Source organism: Nylanderia fulva, unplaced genomic scaffold (genome assembly GCF_048542155.1).
Source record: "Nylanderia fulva isolate GAGA-0341 unplaced genomic scaffold, ASM4854215v1 Scaffold21, whole genome shotgun sequence".
Lineage (NCBI taxonomy): Eukaryota > Metazoa > Arthropoda > Insecta > Hymenoptera > Formicidae > Nylanderia > Nylanderia fulva.
The window spans coordinates 1,073,480-1,090,209 of NW_028190275.1; the positions used below are offsets into that span (position 1 = coordinate 1,073,480).

Below are 16,730 nucleotides of genomic sequence, written 5' to 3' on the forward strand. Positions count from 1 at the left end.
AAACAAAGTGATAAATATAAGGCCAACTTATCGAGCTGAATATTCGAGATGTTCAGTCAACTACCATTTATTACATGTATAAATTATAAAACTACAGTCATTATATTAAAACTAACGCAAATTACAATCATTCTATAAACGTTTCGACCGCACGCGGTCTTCTTCAGTATAATTATTGAAATATAAATTCTTACAATTCACATAATATCGAAATTTAATTATAGTTATTCAGAATCAAGAGTTTTTGAGTAATTAACGCGTGTTTCAATCCGTCCTGTCCAACAATGTTCGCCTCGATATGATCCCTGATTTTGTTCAGATCTCGGATAGTTTCATCGTTAATATGCGAGAAATTAACCCGTTCCGTAGGCGCTATCATCGTTCTTCTTGATAATTTTGCTACTTATTAACAGTTATTAAGGATGACACATAACAAACCAACAATTACTCAAAAACTCTTGATTCTGAATAACTATAATTAAATTTCGATATTATGTGAATTGTAAGAATTTATATTTCAATAATTATACTGAAGAAGACCGCGTGCGGTCGAAACGTTTATAGAATGATTGTAATTTGCGTTAGTTTTAATATAATGACTGTAGTTTTATAATTTATACATGTAATAAATGGTAGTTGACTGAACATCTCGAATATTCAGCTCGATAAGTTGGCCTTATATTTATCACTTTGTTATATTATATTATTGTAAAAACTTAAAGTTCCATTACAAATTAGAATTATTGTTGAATTATTGCAATATTATTATTTTTATAATTGAATATTGTCATAAGAATATATTACCAAGCTAAAATAAATGTTTAAGAGAGGTTTCACGAAAATTTTCTAGCAAGTAGCATTAGATTTGATATGCTTCGGATGAAAGTCTAAAATTTTAATTACTTATTTGAAAGTTCTTCGAAATATTCATTGAATAATCAAATCAATAAAATTTTGAAATAAAACATTCACATTTGATCCAAAATTTCTTGCTGAAGCGAAAGTTCCAGACAATCTCTGGCTGGTGGTGGCAAAGGTAATCTAACTGGTGTTGCCGCGATGTTGTCCCATGAGCCAGGCAATCGAGAGCCATCTGAGCTATTACACTGCATCCCTGGTAAATCAATTAAAAATTAATTATATCGACTAAAATTAATTGATTAGAAATTTAATACAGAAATTAAGATTAAAGATTGAAAACAATATTAAAAATAGTAGAAATTCTCTTTTATATTTTACTTTTTATCATATCACAACACATGCCATCGAAAAAATACATAAAAAATTATTAGATTAAAGAACTCTTAATGAATCTTAATTACAATAATTAAAAATCATGAAAACTCAAGTTTAAATACAAAGTTGTTAAGTTACAAACCTAAAGGTGCAGCTTCATAGAGATCATGAAGAGCTTCCACACGGACCTTAGTCCACTCGATGCTTTTGTAATTCGCCGAAATACCCTTGTTCGTGTTAGTGTTTTGATTTTCCCACTCTCGCATATAACGGAAATAAGTATGTAGAGCGTCGTCGCTTATAGCGCTTTTGCATACCTAAATAACACAGAATAAAATAATTATATAAATTTTTTTCTTATAATAGATTCATGCGAATGAATAACTTTATTTTTATTTATTTTATTACTTTTTTTATTTCGCTAATAATTTTAATTTACCTCCAATAGCGCGTTAGGATAATAATGAATGTAATTAACGCACATCTCGTCTGAAATAGCGAAACCACCAAGAGTCACATTATCTCTCTTCATAGTGTTGTACGTACATGTAGTTATCAAAGAATCCCCCTGCAAATATTTTATTTGGAAGAAAGAAAAGGAGAATTGTTAATTGCAACAAAATTATTAACGCTTACATAACATTATCATATTGTATTATGTTTTAAAATTAGTCAAATTAAGTTTTTTTATGGTGTTGCTTGCTCCTAATTAGCAAAAGGAATAATTATTATAATTTTATTTTTGTTTTTAACTTTTATATGAATTTATTTATTCATATTATATCTGTTTTATTTCTATATTTATTTTTTTAGTGTTTATTTTCTTACAGGCAAAATGGTCACTGGTTTCGGTAGCAATCTGATCTCTTGAAAATGAGTGGAATAATGATTGTCATAGTTCAACGGTGGTAGCTCTTCACCATCTCTTATATGACGGGTGCTGACTTTCGTGCCCGTTAAATGTGTATGCAGCTGAGAGGCAAAAATATTTATACCACTTTGAGGTAATCCGACTCCGGTGCATTCTGCAATACAATGACCGGAGAGCATAAAGGCTTCCTAAGGAAATTAATAAGATTTTATTAATTGATAATCACAGATATTGCAAATCCAGGTACTTATTATTGTAAATCTTTTTACCTGTCCCGCTGGTATGGCCATTTTGTCGGTGTATTCGAGTCCAAGTTCGATCACACCAGCATCGTATTTTCTCAAAGACTTGGTGAGAACAAATCGAATTCCAGAGGAATCGATGACACCCTGATGTAGCTCCGGATTATTGTAATGCACCTCCAGCATAATATACGGATTAAAATCGGCCCCGCCGATAGACAGACCAGTTTCCTCCGGGTATACGAATGCATCGGCACCCATCGCCCACGCCGCCATCACCTTTTTACAGATCTACACGGACCAAAAAATTAATGAGCTTAATCGAAGACATATTTTTTAATCTTGAAAAAGAGCATTTAATCTACTGAGAATTAATTATATTTTATAATTTTTTTAAAAACAAATTCAGAGCAATCAGAAAATATAAATTACATACTAGTTTTGAATATTTGTTCGTAATTAATAGCGAAAAATATTTATAAAATAATTTAAACACTCATAATTTTTTTAATATTACAAGAGTTTTTTTATTCGTTTTGTTAGTCTCGTTTCAAAAGAATAAGAATAAATATACCTGAGTCTTAGCTGGTCTATCGAGTCCGTCACAAGGCCCATCATATATAGGCACTTCTACATCCACAGGTCCAGCGCAATGAAAGACTTCCATGTGATGTACGATGTGTTCGTTACCCGATTGGATGGCGGGGCCGAATTGTAAGATGTGATGCCTACCAACAAAAAAGAATATTCATAATTATCCAACAAAAAAGAATATTTATATTTATTATTATATGTATTAATTTTTGATTGATAAAAACTAATGCAAAATCTAAGCGGATTCCGAGCTGATCAGAATTTCAAAGCTAATAAGGAAGATGTAGCAGTGATGAAACATGTATGTGATCTATAAATCTCTCATAAATTTATTAAAATATGTTTATATTTAATTTGTACGCACTTTTGTTTCAACACTGACGGTAATTTATGTACGTGACACCAATAGGTGGTCTCCTGCTTCGGCACTTGGACCCGATGGGCAAGTACATCGAGCTGCCAAGCATTCGCGGGAAACTTCGGCTTCTTATGGGACACCCTGCGCAATTCCGTACGGGACATGCCTGAGGCTTTTGCGTCCGAAATCTCCAACCCGGTTAAAGAGGACAAGGGTCCACGGCCGCGAAGCCACACGAGATGCGTGGTACCTCTCTAGAAACGCGATTTTAAACAATTAATATTTAGAGAGAGGGATTCTTTAGCTGGTATGTATTTAAGAGTATTTCAAAAACTGCCTTGTCTTCTTATTAATATATTAAAATACTGAAAATTTTTATTCTTTTATCGAATACTTTTATACGACAGTCATTACACGAATTTTTTTTTATTTTAGATGCCTCAACTTTTGCGAAAGATTTGCGAGCTTTCAAAAATTATAGTAAGCTTCACTTGCCTCAATAATATAATCGTGATCGTCGCAGGTATCGAATTTGCGGATGAAGGTGAACTTTGTGACGTTGCCGCGCCTTTTCCACGCAAAGTTTTTGCAGTCCTGCTGGTTGTCCAGTTGTAATTTCCCATCGAAATCCACCCACGAATCCTGTCAATTATTAGCAGAAGAGAGGTCAGTAGATCAATATGTTGTACACAATGATTTAACGTTTTACATAACTAAATATTTCATTTTACTTGAAGATGAATCTGTTTATGCCAGTCGGGCCATAAGACACAGTAATCGGCCGGTTTCAGTTCTCCGTAGTCGGAAAATCCGATCGCGAACCAGCTGCTGTCATTGCCGACGTAATGAATCTCTACGACCACCAGCTGATTTATTAAATCCACCCTGAAAGTATATTCGATGCTGTATCATTTTTCCATGGACACTTGAAGATTACAACGACGAAGACGATCTTGCTCGAAAACGCACTTCCAATAAAAAGTCGCCTCCGAACCGAGAGGAACCGAGTGGATCGCGCTTGCAGGTACATTTTCAACAATCGAAGAATCATACCGAGACCAGCTCGAATGGACACCCACGAGAGCGACTAGCAATAGGAAAAATATCATCGTTGATGTGATTAAATCCTTCCTCAAAGTACCCGAGTGAATTGGCCGAGCGATTCGTTTCTTCAATTTGGATTTTGAATTAAATCAATCTGGATCTTAATGCCGGAGTAAAATTAATAGTAGTCGCTCACGCTTTTTCAGGTAAATTATTTTCAAGTTGTTGAGATATTGTAGTTTTCTTAGTTATATATAATGAATATTAAAAGCTCTTTGTATAATTATTCGAAAGATCAGTATCGCGAAAAGCCTGCGAGAAAGGTGAATCTATACTGATCCTTGGACTGCGAACTTTCATGTTCTGCAGAGTTCCGCGCTTGCGAATCGATGCCAAATGCGCAAACTCGAGGAAACTGATCCGGGAATCAAAACTCCCTTCCACTAGCTCAAGGAAATCCTCAGAGGATTTTTCTTAAATCGTTAGGAAAATATATAATTCAATTTGATTTAAATTTGATTTTAATATTGCCTATTATCATCAAAGTTTCGCGGAATTAATTTCGTGTTATCTAATGTGTTCATATATTAATAAAATATCAAATAGCGCAATTAAATAACTAAAGCACAGAATATAATTTTCGTGTACAGTGTTTGCATTTGACATAATCTAATTTTTCTTCTTTCAGTCATACAAAAATTCATTCATAATTCAAATATCAAATAGAACATAATCTCATCTGAGATTGATTAAAAGGAAATAAACAATTTCCAATAATTGATGAGTTTGCTAATGAAGACGGAGAAATTAAATATCGTAGATTGCCAATTTGTGTGAAATATTTCAAAGTATATAAAATATCTTGAAACTTTCGGAGAATTGTACAAAAACAGTCTTTAATGTTCAATCATATACATAATTAAGAAAGTTGCAAATATATCCTTACTATTTATGACATAGTAGTAAATATATTCATCATTTAAATGTATGCTATGTATAAATCACAGACTTCTATATTTAATATATATAAGTCACAGGCTTCTATATAGAAGTCTATGGTATAAATACTACTAAAAAAGTATAGATAAAATAATAAAAGAAAGATTACACTCCGAATAGATCAAAGAGTGAATCGCGATTAAAGTTAAGATTAGGGCATTTCAGAATGCTCTATTCATGCGGAGAAAAGGAGAGCATCTTAATAATAGAATATTTTTGCGAGGAATATATTGCATTCCATTCGTGGCGCGTGCCTCGCGACCGGACTGCAATCAGGAAATACCGCAGAACACTTATTACGCCCGGGGACTCCTTATTGCGCGTTATTAACGCGCAAAACAATTCTCGTGTGAGGTAGACGAATTGCAGAAATACCGATCGCGAGACGTGCAAGAATATTTTTCGCTCTAACTAAATACGTACACCTATATTTGTAGAATAGCGTAAGCAATAGATCAGCGAAAACATGCGAATTTCCACATAAAGAAACTGTCACTATAGATCGTTGAGTATAAAGTATTGCATTTCAAAAGGGTTGTAATTCCAATTGTTTCACGTTACAAGAGTGTTTAAATACGTATAAAATGATACGTCGCCTTTGACAATTATATGTTAAATATATGTTAATATTGTGTAATAACTCTTTACAAAGCTATGCTGAAGAATTTCTAATAAAAAGTAAAATTAACTTTTTAAATTACAATGTGCTGCATTGGAAAAATGAGCGCTTTTTTAAGAGTTTAGATATATTAATTATGATCAGCATCATTGGCAGGATGATCTACATTCCAAACATATTTTGTTGATTATCATTAATAACTTCATCATTATAGGCGCCTGCAGCTGTCCTCGCGCAACGATTAAACTTAATTGGAATCAATTAATCATAATAAAGTTGCGTCATTCGCGGTAAATAAGTCATCATTTCCCTATAAAAAATAAATGTACTGAATTTAGTTGAAAAGATACGATTATTCAGTAATTGATTAAAATTGTCGAAGACGTCTCATGTATATTTCCGGCTTTTCTAGGTATATTTCCGACTTCTTTCTTGCAATACCCTATACTTCAACTTCGTCGCTTCGATTTCGAAGTAGGGACAATGACGTGGCGCGACGATCATGGTAGTGGGGACCACAAATGATGATGATGACAAGAGTGAAGAGGAAAGGGAACGGCACGGAAACTGCTGACGGCTAGCTGGCGACGAGTCAGTCGGTATAAACCAGCGCTCATGCTTGGATTGGAGTATCGGAGCAACCAGTCCTGGAGCATATATATCCACATATATGTATGAGGAATGTAATCTGTGCTCGATGACCCATCTGTTACCTGTGTACGACGCGCTGCAATTCACAAACTGCCAAATTTCATCCAGGGTGAGTGAGCGACTGAATCACGCGAGAGCCACGTGCATCCGAAGAAATGCAGCGAGATCGGCGTAAGGGTTCGATTTCCGAGCCAAAGACGCGCGAAAGTAATCCTTAGAATCCGAAACCAGATATATTCTTCATCTAATTTTATATGGGAGAAATTAAACCCTCTCAAACCGGTTTTGGACGAAATCTAACAGTGAAAAGTTTCTCTAGTCTCTTCCTCCATATCTAGCAATTGAAACGTTTCGTGATGAAAAATGTACGTGTCTGCTTATCGCGATTGAAAATTTGTCAATCTTTTATAATTCTGCAAATGAAAATTTTACTTAAATTCAAATTTAAGAAAATATTCTTGCAATTTTGAGCATGTTTATTTTTCAATGCAATCTTGCAAGTTTTTCTTGTGCTGTCTTTCGGATATTCCGTGTACTTTAGTATCTGCGTCGAAGACATGAATGCATAATGTGTATCAATGCATAATATGTATCAGCATATTCTTCACGTGACTTTTTTTTACACATAATGCTTCCAGTTTACTTTATCTGTTAAAGTAAAGACTGATGATTCATAACCACAAGTTTTTCATTGATAACTAGAATTCCAATGATTCAGGCATATAAAAATATGTAAAATATCGAAATTTTTTGAAAGTTTCTACGGAAATTAAAGTTATATGTCGGAAAAAGCAATAGAATAAGAGAAATCGAGATATTGATGTTTCCTTTAAATATAATGAGACAAGTCCAAGAGATAATTTCAAAAGATATTACACAGATATGACTTTTACAATTAACTTTGAATAGAAAAAAATAAAGTTTTGACTCTTAACTCCATTTTAAGATAAGGCCAAGTAATGAAAATATCGCGATATTATTAATTTTCGAGTAATTAGCAACGGAAGTAATCAACATATAATTTTTAGATAATGTAAAATACAATATAAAAATAATTATTAATAATAATATAATATAATATATATGTAATTATTAAAAATAAAAAAACAATAAATATTTAAAAATTTATATACATAGAAACTTTCTTCACTATAGCGGAAAAATTAAATGTTTAATAAGCTACTGCGATAAGCATAAGTTCTTTTCTGACGATATCAGAAATAACGAAAGTTGCTGAACTTGACCATTCTTGCATTCCGCGAAACATAAATCTTTTGTCCGTTATAACTTTCTAAATATATAACACATTACAGAGAACTTTACTCGTAGCAGTCAATTAAATCGCAGAGAGATTGATTAAATATTTACTCTTTTATTTGTTATTTTTTGATAAATTAGTTGACACAAAACGCACTTCGTCGTTGCTAATTATAGTAACTCTTCCAGTTGCACAAAAATATGCAGTAAGAACTGTGCCTTGCGATATAGTATATGTTACTTATAGAAATAAAATCTGTCGATTTTTATGTAACTTTTTGCAAATATTCTTTGATCTTTATGTCAAAGTCATTACAATATGTCGTAAAAAAAACAATAAGTGTCGCAAATAACGCGCGAACTATTTGCAGTGTTTCGTAAGTGGCAAATTATGACACTTTGAGGGAAGACGATATTATCTCATTCACGACAAAATATAAACGAAAAATTACTATTTTTATCATTCCTGAATATTCTTATTTTTGAATATTTATCAGAATTTTTTTCACGTTCTACACATTTTTTTCAATTTTCGCTAAACATTAAATTCTCATATATTACTAGATTTCTCTTATGTATATATATAATTATAATAATATGTATTATATATAAATTTAAAAAAATAAAAAAAATAGTTAACTCTTTATGAACATTCGTAATTATATTTAACATTTACCGTTAAACGCGATTGCTTCATTAGTGGAAAGTTGCAAGTTGTGTAAAAAAATGTTTATATCACATGCATACATATCACATTTCACAAGGAATCTCGGAAGCTAAAACCTTGAACAGAGATAAGCAATTACGCAATGTGTAAAGTTGATAAAATTAATAAATGGACGATGATATTCTCCAGAGAAGTCTAATCGGAAGTGATAACTAAGCAGTCAAAATCTTAGCCTTCATCTTCGATTTGCAAATAACTAATTCGATAGCACTTTCTTATCTTTTAAATGAATGACTTTATACTTACTTTATTAAACTTTTATCTTTTATTTTCATGCACTTGCAAGATGAAAGTATAATTTCAAAAGAATGAGGTCAATCAGTTTTTCAATACATTGTTACAGAAATTCGAAGACAAAGCTGTAGGTCCTTGAAAAGAAGTATCATCGAAAACCTGTGGCAGATCAGGCGTCGATAATCAATGGGTTGATAACTCTTCGTGCCATTCTTTTTTTGTACATAAGGTGTGCAGCTTACCTATGAGCCATGCTGAAGGTGGTCGGAGCCTCGTGGCTGCAGACGCGCATTTCCAGCTACATCCTTATAGCCGTTGTTCTCATGGGCATCGGCGTGATCATCCTTAGTGAATTCGATTTTTTACAGTAAGTAAAATTGTTTCAATTACGTCGTCAAACCTGAACAAAAAATAACGTTGAATATTACAAAATAAATAAATAAAATTTTTGCCAACAAAATTTTTATAATAAAATTTCCATTAATGTTTTTGCATTAGTGTTGAGAAAGATGGAATCTATTCGGCTACTGTGTCGTGGAATCACAAGGGAGGATATCACATTGAGTTTTGGGGCCAAGGCAACGACCTCGCCAACGTGCAATTGAATGTCGCCCGTGCCTACTACAAGACCAGCATCTTCGAATCCGGGTAGGTCAATGTCATTAAATAGAGAAAATCTACAGTCCGTGTCTCTTTTGAGATATTCCCGGCGCCGTTAAAGTACACGAACCCTGAAGCAGGCTATCTTTAAACGTATCTTTAAACGTTTATAAAGTAGCATACTTAGTGATTTATTTCTATACATAAAAAACACGATCTTAATAAGTTCTAATTTTCTTGGATTAAAATGATTGGATAGATTCTAATAATAAAATGCAATTTTATTACGTTATTTATATTCTATAATTAATCTTATAAAAAATATTTTTTAACGTATAAATCTTAAAATCTATGAAGCTCATACCACGCCAAATCAGAATATTTTATAGATATTGTGATATGGAAAAATTAAAACAAGCATGACGAATCACGATACATTTCAGATGGTCCAGCATCGAAATAGAAACATCATCCAAATATCCTGACTCCGTACAAGCTTACGCAGCCGGTTTGTTGGAAGGTAGCTTAACGTGGCAATTGATCTATCATCATTGGTACAATACTATCAACGTCGTTTGCGAGAAAAAGACTTTCGAGTGTTCAAAATTGATGGAATTCTTTCGCAAAAACACCGTTATCATTCGCGAACGTGCTGAACTTTTGGCAGCTAGAGATCCATTTTGGCATATGGTAAATTGAAAAAAATAATACTTGAAATTTTTAATATGCTACAATAAATATTTAAATTATTTTCTGAAATATCAACGAAATGTTTACTTAATAGACTTATTTTTCTTTGTGCTGAAATTTTTTAATAATTATATATATTCATTTTTTTCTTTATTTTTATTGTTTTTTATAATAAAAAGAGACCAGCCAATAATTAATGAAAGCGAATGTCTCGATTGACATGAATCAAATAAAATATTTGAAATTTATTTTCACGAATTCGAAAACATTTACACGTCTTTCGTCAGGTACGACTATTCTATATTCAATTGGACGGTCTGGAGGCTGGTTGGAAATATGCGGTTCGTCGTAGTCGACAGACAGTAAAAATGGACACGGAACATTTCCTCTTACTGGCAATGGCTGCAGATCTACCGGATCTCGAGCAAATGCTAAATGATTCCGATTCTCAAAGCAAATTCACCAAAGGCATGATTTTCCTTAAAAGTCTACCTCGCGAAGGACTAGAGCCATTGATAGCTATTGGGCACACAACCATTGCACCGTAAGTAGTAGTTATTTTTTAGAAATATTACATTATAAAATAAATTATTTTGGAAATACATCCTAGAAATATTCATCCCACAAGTATTTAGATATATACATCTTAGAGAGAAACATCTTAGAAATATTGCGTAAATAATTAATGTTTATATTCAGACAACAGAACATGGCGAAAATTTCTTACTATTGTGTCATAAACGTTTTCTTAAGAATATTTTAATGTAATTATGATTCCTATTATGATTCTGACAGAGATATTAAAAGGATATCATATTCAAAATTTATTTAATTCTTTATACTTTTTTAAATCTTTATACTCTAATTATTGATTTCTAAATACATATAACTTTTATAATTTATTAACGGTAATTTAATTATCACTTTTATTACATCATAATAATTATATTACATTTAATTATTATTTTCTATCAATTTAAGCTCTTTAATTAAATTTTGAGTTTAATAAAAATTTAATCTTGTTATTTAAAAATAGTCTTTTAAAAAATTATAAAAATAATAACATTAAAACCTGTAAGTAAATTATTACCGCATAAGAAAGAATATAAAATAATATTTTAAAGAAATTTTATTATTATATCTATGTATTATACGTGTGAATTAAATGTGCAATAATGAATTGATATGAATTATAATATGAATTAATTACTTTTAATTGCTTCATAAATTATCACCAAAAAAATTAAAAGTATAAAATGAAATTATCTACTACTAAAAAAGTTTTTGTAAAAGTAAATATATATCTTGTCTGTTGATTTAATTTATTTTAATTTTATATGAATATAAAATTTATTTAAAACAGATGTTAAAACATGTATAGGTATGTGCATGTAATAGAAATTAATATATTTACACTAGAATTTAAGAATAAATATTTAAGAATAATTCATAATTTCCATATTTATTCGCTGCAAGGATAAGAAGTGTGAGTATACTATCGTGTATTAATATCAATAAATTAATTGCTTGATTACCTTTGATATATTGTGAGCCATTTCTTCTCTTACAGGTACGGTAAGATGCTGAGACTGTTAAAAAAATACACTTTTGGTTACCACGTATTACCAAAGACTTCTGCACTAGTGCCAGGCAGATCCATCGTAATGTCATCTTATCCTGGTGCTCTGTCGTCCCATGATGAATTTTATTTAATCCAAGGTCAGAATCATGAATTAATTGTTGCCGGGACGCCGTGGACAGTCACTAAGCGCAGTCTGTTGAATTTTACAAATGCAAAACATCAGGTGAGCAAAACTTCACTTTGATCTCTATAAATTTTTAATTCATTCCAAATGTCTGAAACGATAATTTACGATAAAATTTCATACAATTTTAGATCCGTTCTTTTATTGACTTTAATTGGGGTATATTAAAAATCAAGAGATTGCATTTATTTTTTTACTCAACAGGTGATGTCATCCGTGAAGGTAATGACGGCGAATCGTCTGAAGACTAACGGGCAACACTGGTTTGATGACATATTTCTGAATGATAATGATGTCGATGTAGGGTGGCAATGGATCACTTTAGAACCACGCTTTGGTACTATTTGGCTTATCAAACAAATGCCGGGAATCATTCGTAAAAGACTTATCAACAAACACTTTGCCATCACCGGTGCCGTTTGGAGCACTAGTAATCTGTACAAAAACGATATAACGTTCAACGAGACCGATGAAAATTCTTATGAGATGGCAAAGAGCGAGCTGAATGCGAGATTACAAACAAACGTCACTACAATGGAGCAGTTTAGGAGGCTCATGCGAGGATACAATCACGAGACACCTACCACCGAAAACGAGGAACAGGCGTGGATTACGACTTATAGAGGAGATCTTAAAGAAGTAACTCAACCATTTGGTGTAATTGATGCAAAGATCGTGTTGGCTGACATAAACGGTATAGAAACCTTCGAAGCCATTTCTGGACCAAGCACACTAGGCTCCCAACCATTCTTCCAATGGTCGAAAACTTTTCCCAATGTCTCGCACGTCGGCCAGCCCGATCTTTTCAATTTCGATAGCGTTACTCCTCTATGGATTTGGCTCTGAATCATTTTTATCTTCAAAAGCGACATTAAATCAAATTAAACTAGAATTTATCCAATTAAATCTGTGATTTGAACGAGTTGTAAAACAAGTCTAATGTAAAATTTCATTGAGTTCGATAACTTTTAGAACGCAAGTTCAGAATATTATAAAATGTCTATGATATTGGATTGTACAAAAACAAATATATTTGAAGCGCACTTTATTTTTATAAATATATAAAATTTAAAGAGAAAAATAATATCATCAGCTTTTCAACAAAATTATTATTAAGGCAACGTTTGCTTTTTTCAAATTATTGTTTTACAATTTTAGTTGAAAAATAATGTTAGTAATTATGAAAGAAATATAACTGTCTAAATTCCATAAATTCCAGAAAATTGATTAATAAAATGCAAGCAAATTAATCACTTCGATAAAAAATTTACAACAAAAATTATATAAAAATTATAATCAAGTAAAAATTATAGAATTTAAAAATAAATCTCACGCATACAAAAGGAAATTGTTAACAATTGATGATCTATTGATTATATAGAGATAATTTTCTATTTTCGATGTTCTTATGACTCAATATTTTTTATACTTGTAAAAAACAGCTGGTTCATATGTCAGCCACCTACCATGTAAAATTTCTGAAAAATAAAACAAAAAAATTGATGTAATGAAATACTTATTTCCAACCCTTATTATTTCCACTCTATTTATCCTACTCGTTCACAAATAAAAAGACAAACGTTAAATATATTTCGATTTTTCTTATTATTTCAAATAGCAAATAAAAATAATTGCGCACATATCTTATTAATGTAATCTTTTTTCTATTTTTGGAAATAAGTAATGTTTAATATTGAAATTCAATTTTTTTAAATTTAATTAATTATTGATATTTTTTAAGTATATATTATTTTAAAATAATTTTTCAAATATGTGCTCCCAAAGAATAATCACAAATAGGATAAGCGCAATGTGCGCATATTATTATAATCTTGCAACTCTGCCACTTCTACTTTTGGGATAACTATTTTCAGAAGTCTTTTTCTCTCATTATATACTAACTTATTATTTGTCTGCATTTTAATTGAGTTTTTGCAATAAATAACAGCCATGCCAAAAACATATAGTTTCTTCTTTAAATAATTATATTTAAAAGCAAAATATGCGATATTAAAAAATACAGGTATGAAGAGAATATTTTATCAATATTATTTTAGCAATACCATATGATACTGTTTGTATAATAACATATGGTACTATTTATGTAGTACCATATGTAAAATGCATATAATAATATAAGAAAATAATGTCATCAAAAGAATAGTCTACATATAAATTAAATGAATAAATAAGCTCGTTAATTTATAAATTAGAGAAGAATAGTCTAATATGTCGACACATAATATCTAAATTATTCATCTATTAATATTATTTAAAATTTTTAAACGTGATAAATACATATATATGTCTGAACTTATAATATTATATGATTTGTATCACTCTGCACATTTGTGTATATAAAAATTAATAAAATGTCTAAATGATTATGAAACGAAAAAAATACTTGTGCATTCTATACTTATATTATTCTAGCTAAATAGTAGCTTTATTTCAACACATCAAGTTGAAATGAATCTTTCTTGTAAAAAGAAAAAGAAATTCAACATCGTCCTACTTAAAATCTGCAATTTCGCGGTAAATGTAATACAAGATTTAATAAGCTGTAACTACCACTTGAGTTAATGGAATACTATTAAATGAATTAAATGTCATCAGGTAGAGCATAAAAAATAAATCAGACAATGCAAAACATTTGTATAAAAGCGACTCTCTTGTAGCACCCGCTAGCATACACGAAATGCTTATGCTGTCATCAAAATGGGTAAGTTGTTTTAGTATTGCTATACCATAACATTCTTCCATTCCAATATTACAACATACTCTTATAATTCTTAGGTAATATACAGCTTATTGGTGATCCATTGCGTCGACGCACATTGGTCGCGCGTCGTTCGCCAAGCAGGATACTCTTATCAACGACCTAGCGTGCCCTTTTCGTTACCAACGGAAAGAGGCAGTCAACAAGGATATCCAGCATCTCAACCTAGTTATTCTTACCCTGCTCCACCGCCACCGCCACCGCCACCGCCACCGCCACCGCCACCGCCACCGCCACCTCCACCTCCACCTCCACCTCCACCTCCACCTCCACCTCCACCTCCACCTCCACCTCCACCTCCACCTCCACCTCCACCGCCACCCCCTCGACCGACATACATACCACCTCCTTCTCGACCACCTCCTCCACCACCACCTCCTTCTCGAATACCTCCTCCACCACCTCCTCCGCCGCCACCACCACCTCCACCACCTCCGCCACCGCCATCTCTACCTAGTTATTCTTACCCTGCACCACCACCATCACTTCCGCCACCGCCACCGCCACCACCACCACCGCCACCACCACCGCCACCGCCGCCGCCGCCGCCGCCGCCACCACCACCACCACCACCGCCACCCCCTCCGCCATCCCCACCTAGTTATTCTTATCCTGCACCACCACCATCTCCACCGCCGTCGCCATTCCCTCCGCGTCCACCTCCGCCACCACCACCATCCCCACCTAGTTATTCTTATCCTGCACCACCACCACCTCCACCACCACCTCCACCGCCGCCGCCACCCCCTCCGCCTCCGCCACCACCACCTCCGCCACCTCCACCATCACCACCTAGTTATTCTTACCCTACACCACCTCCACCCCCTCCGCCGCCGCCGCCTCCACCTCCGCCGCCGCCGCCGCCGCCGCCTCCACCTCCGCCGCCGCCGCCGCCACCACCACCACCACCACCACCACCATCCCCACCTAGTTACTCTTACCCTACTCCACCACCACCACCACCACCACCACCACCACCACCACCACCACCACCACCACCACCACCACCACCATCCCCACCTAGTTACTCTTACCCTCCACCACCACCACCACCACCACCACCACCACCACCACCACCACCACCACCACCACCACCACCACCACCGCCACCGCCACCGCCACCGCCGCCGCCGCCGCCGCCGCCACCGCCCCCGCCCCCGCCACCACCACCGACTTACATTCCACCACCACCACCGCCACCTCCTCCGCCACCACCACCACCTCCTCCTCCGCCACCACCACCACCACCTCCCCCTCCTCCGCCGCCACCACCACCACCACCTCCCCCTCCACCGCCACCACCCCCTCCACCAACATACATACCTCCTCCTTCGCCACCGCCACCGCCGCCACCGCCCCGCCGCCGCCGCCGCCGCCACCACCGCCACCACCACCGCCACCACCACCGCCACCGCCACCACCACCACCACCACCACCACCGCCACCAACATATGGACCACCCCCTTCTCCTCCTCCATCCACCACCGCCACCGCCACCAACATATGGACCACCCCCCTTCTCCTCCTCCACCACCACCGCCACCGCCACCAACATATGGACCACCCCCTTCTCCTCCTCCACCACCACCGCCACCGCCACCAACATATGGACCACCCCCTTCTCCTCCTCCACCACCTCCTACACGCCGTACATATCTACCTCCACCTAGACCACGACCACCGGCACCACCACCGCCACCACGACCTACGCGTCCGCCTGCTACATATTTACCACCTTCAGTATCAACACCTGGACCAACGTACTTACCACCATACGAACAAGGAGCTGCTGTTGGAACGTCAGCTGCGCCCAATATAGGCGCCATCTCACAGTCTGCTGTTCAGTTGGGTGGTTCTTCAGGTCTTTTAAATGGTTTTCCCAGTTTTCCGGCAATCGGCGTGGTGAAGTTGAGTGAACCAGCTGGCATCTCGAGCTTTGCAACTGCCTCGAGTTCGGCTAGTGCTAGTGCGTCCACTGTGTAGTAAAATCCAAGTCCTTCAGATCCATCTACAGATTATTCTGCTTCCACATCAGGATATCCCTCAGCATACCCTTCAGTTAC

General features: G+C 35.1%; 2 protein-coding genes across 2 annotated transcripts; one reads left to right on the forward strand and one right to left on the reverse strand.

The window, feature by feature from the left end:
* Positions 1-489: 489 nt before the first annotated feature.
* Tbh (tyramine beta hydroxylase) lies at positions 490-5,235 on the reverse strand. Its single transcript, XM_029309789.2, has 10 exons — positions 4,271-5,235; positions 4,033-4,186; positions 3,797-3,943; positions 3,308-3,555; positions 2,924-3,077; positions 2,377-2,640; positions 2,065-2,295; positions 1,676-1,804; positions 1,379-1,553; positions 490-1,114 (listed from the first exon to the last, which is right to left on the reverse strand). Exons 1-10 carry the CDS (start codon positions 4,408-4,410, stop codon positions 969-971), a joined length of 1,788 nt encoding a protein of 595 aa, XP_029165622.1. The 5' UTR covers positions 4,411-5,235; the 3' UTR covers positions 490-968.
* Positions 5,236-6,414: 1,179 nt separating this feature from the next.
* lama (phospholipase B domain containing lamina ancestor) lies at positions 6,415-13,391 on the forward strand. Its single transcript, XM_029309790.2, has 7 exons — positions 6,415-6,723; positions 8,942-9,199; positions 9,331-9,480; positions 9,876-10,122; positions 10,410-10,666; positions 11,693-11,927; positions 12,093-13,391. Exons 2-7 carry the CDS (start codon positions 9,084-9,086, stop codon positions 12,732-12,734), a joined length of 1,647 nt encoding a protein of 548 aa, XP_029165623.1. The 5' UTR covers positions 6,415-6,723; positions 8,942-9,083; the 3' UTR covers positions 12,735-13,391.
* Positions 13,392-16,730: the final 3,339 nt, after the last annotated feature.

Excerpts from the sequence above, each read along its gene's own strand:
- Tbh (XM_029309789.2), bottom strand. The coding sequence starts at position 4,410 with ATGATATTTTTCCTATTGCTAGTCGCTCTCGTGGGTGTCCATTCGAGC. Across the intron at positions 2,296-2,376 it reads TGGCCATACCAGCGGGACAG|GAAGCCTTTATGCTCTCCGG; the intron begins GTAAAAAGATTT and ends TAATTTCCTTAG. Across the intron at positions 1,115-1,378 it reads CTATGAAGCTGCACCTTTAG|GGATGCAGTGTAATAGCTCA; the intron begins GTTTGTAACTTA and ends TTGATTTACCAG.
- lama (XM_029309790.2), top strand. The coding sequence starts at position 9,084 with ATGCTGAAGGTGGTCGGAGCCTCGTGGCTGCAGACGCGCATTTCCAGC. Across the intron at positions 9,481-9,875 it reads ACCAGCATCTTCGAATCCGG|ATGGTCCAGCATCGAAATAG; the intron begins GTAGGTCAATGT and ends GATACATTTCAG. Across the intron at positions 10,123-10,409 it reads GAGATCCATTTTGGCATATG|GTACGACTATTCTATATTCA; the intron begins GTAAATTGAAAA and ends GTCTTTCGTCAG.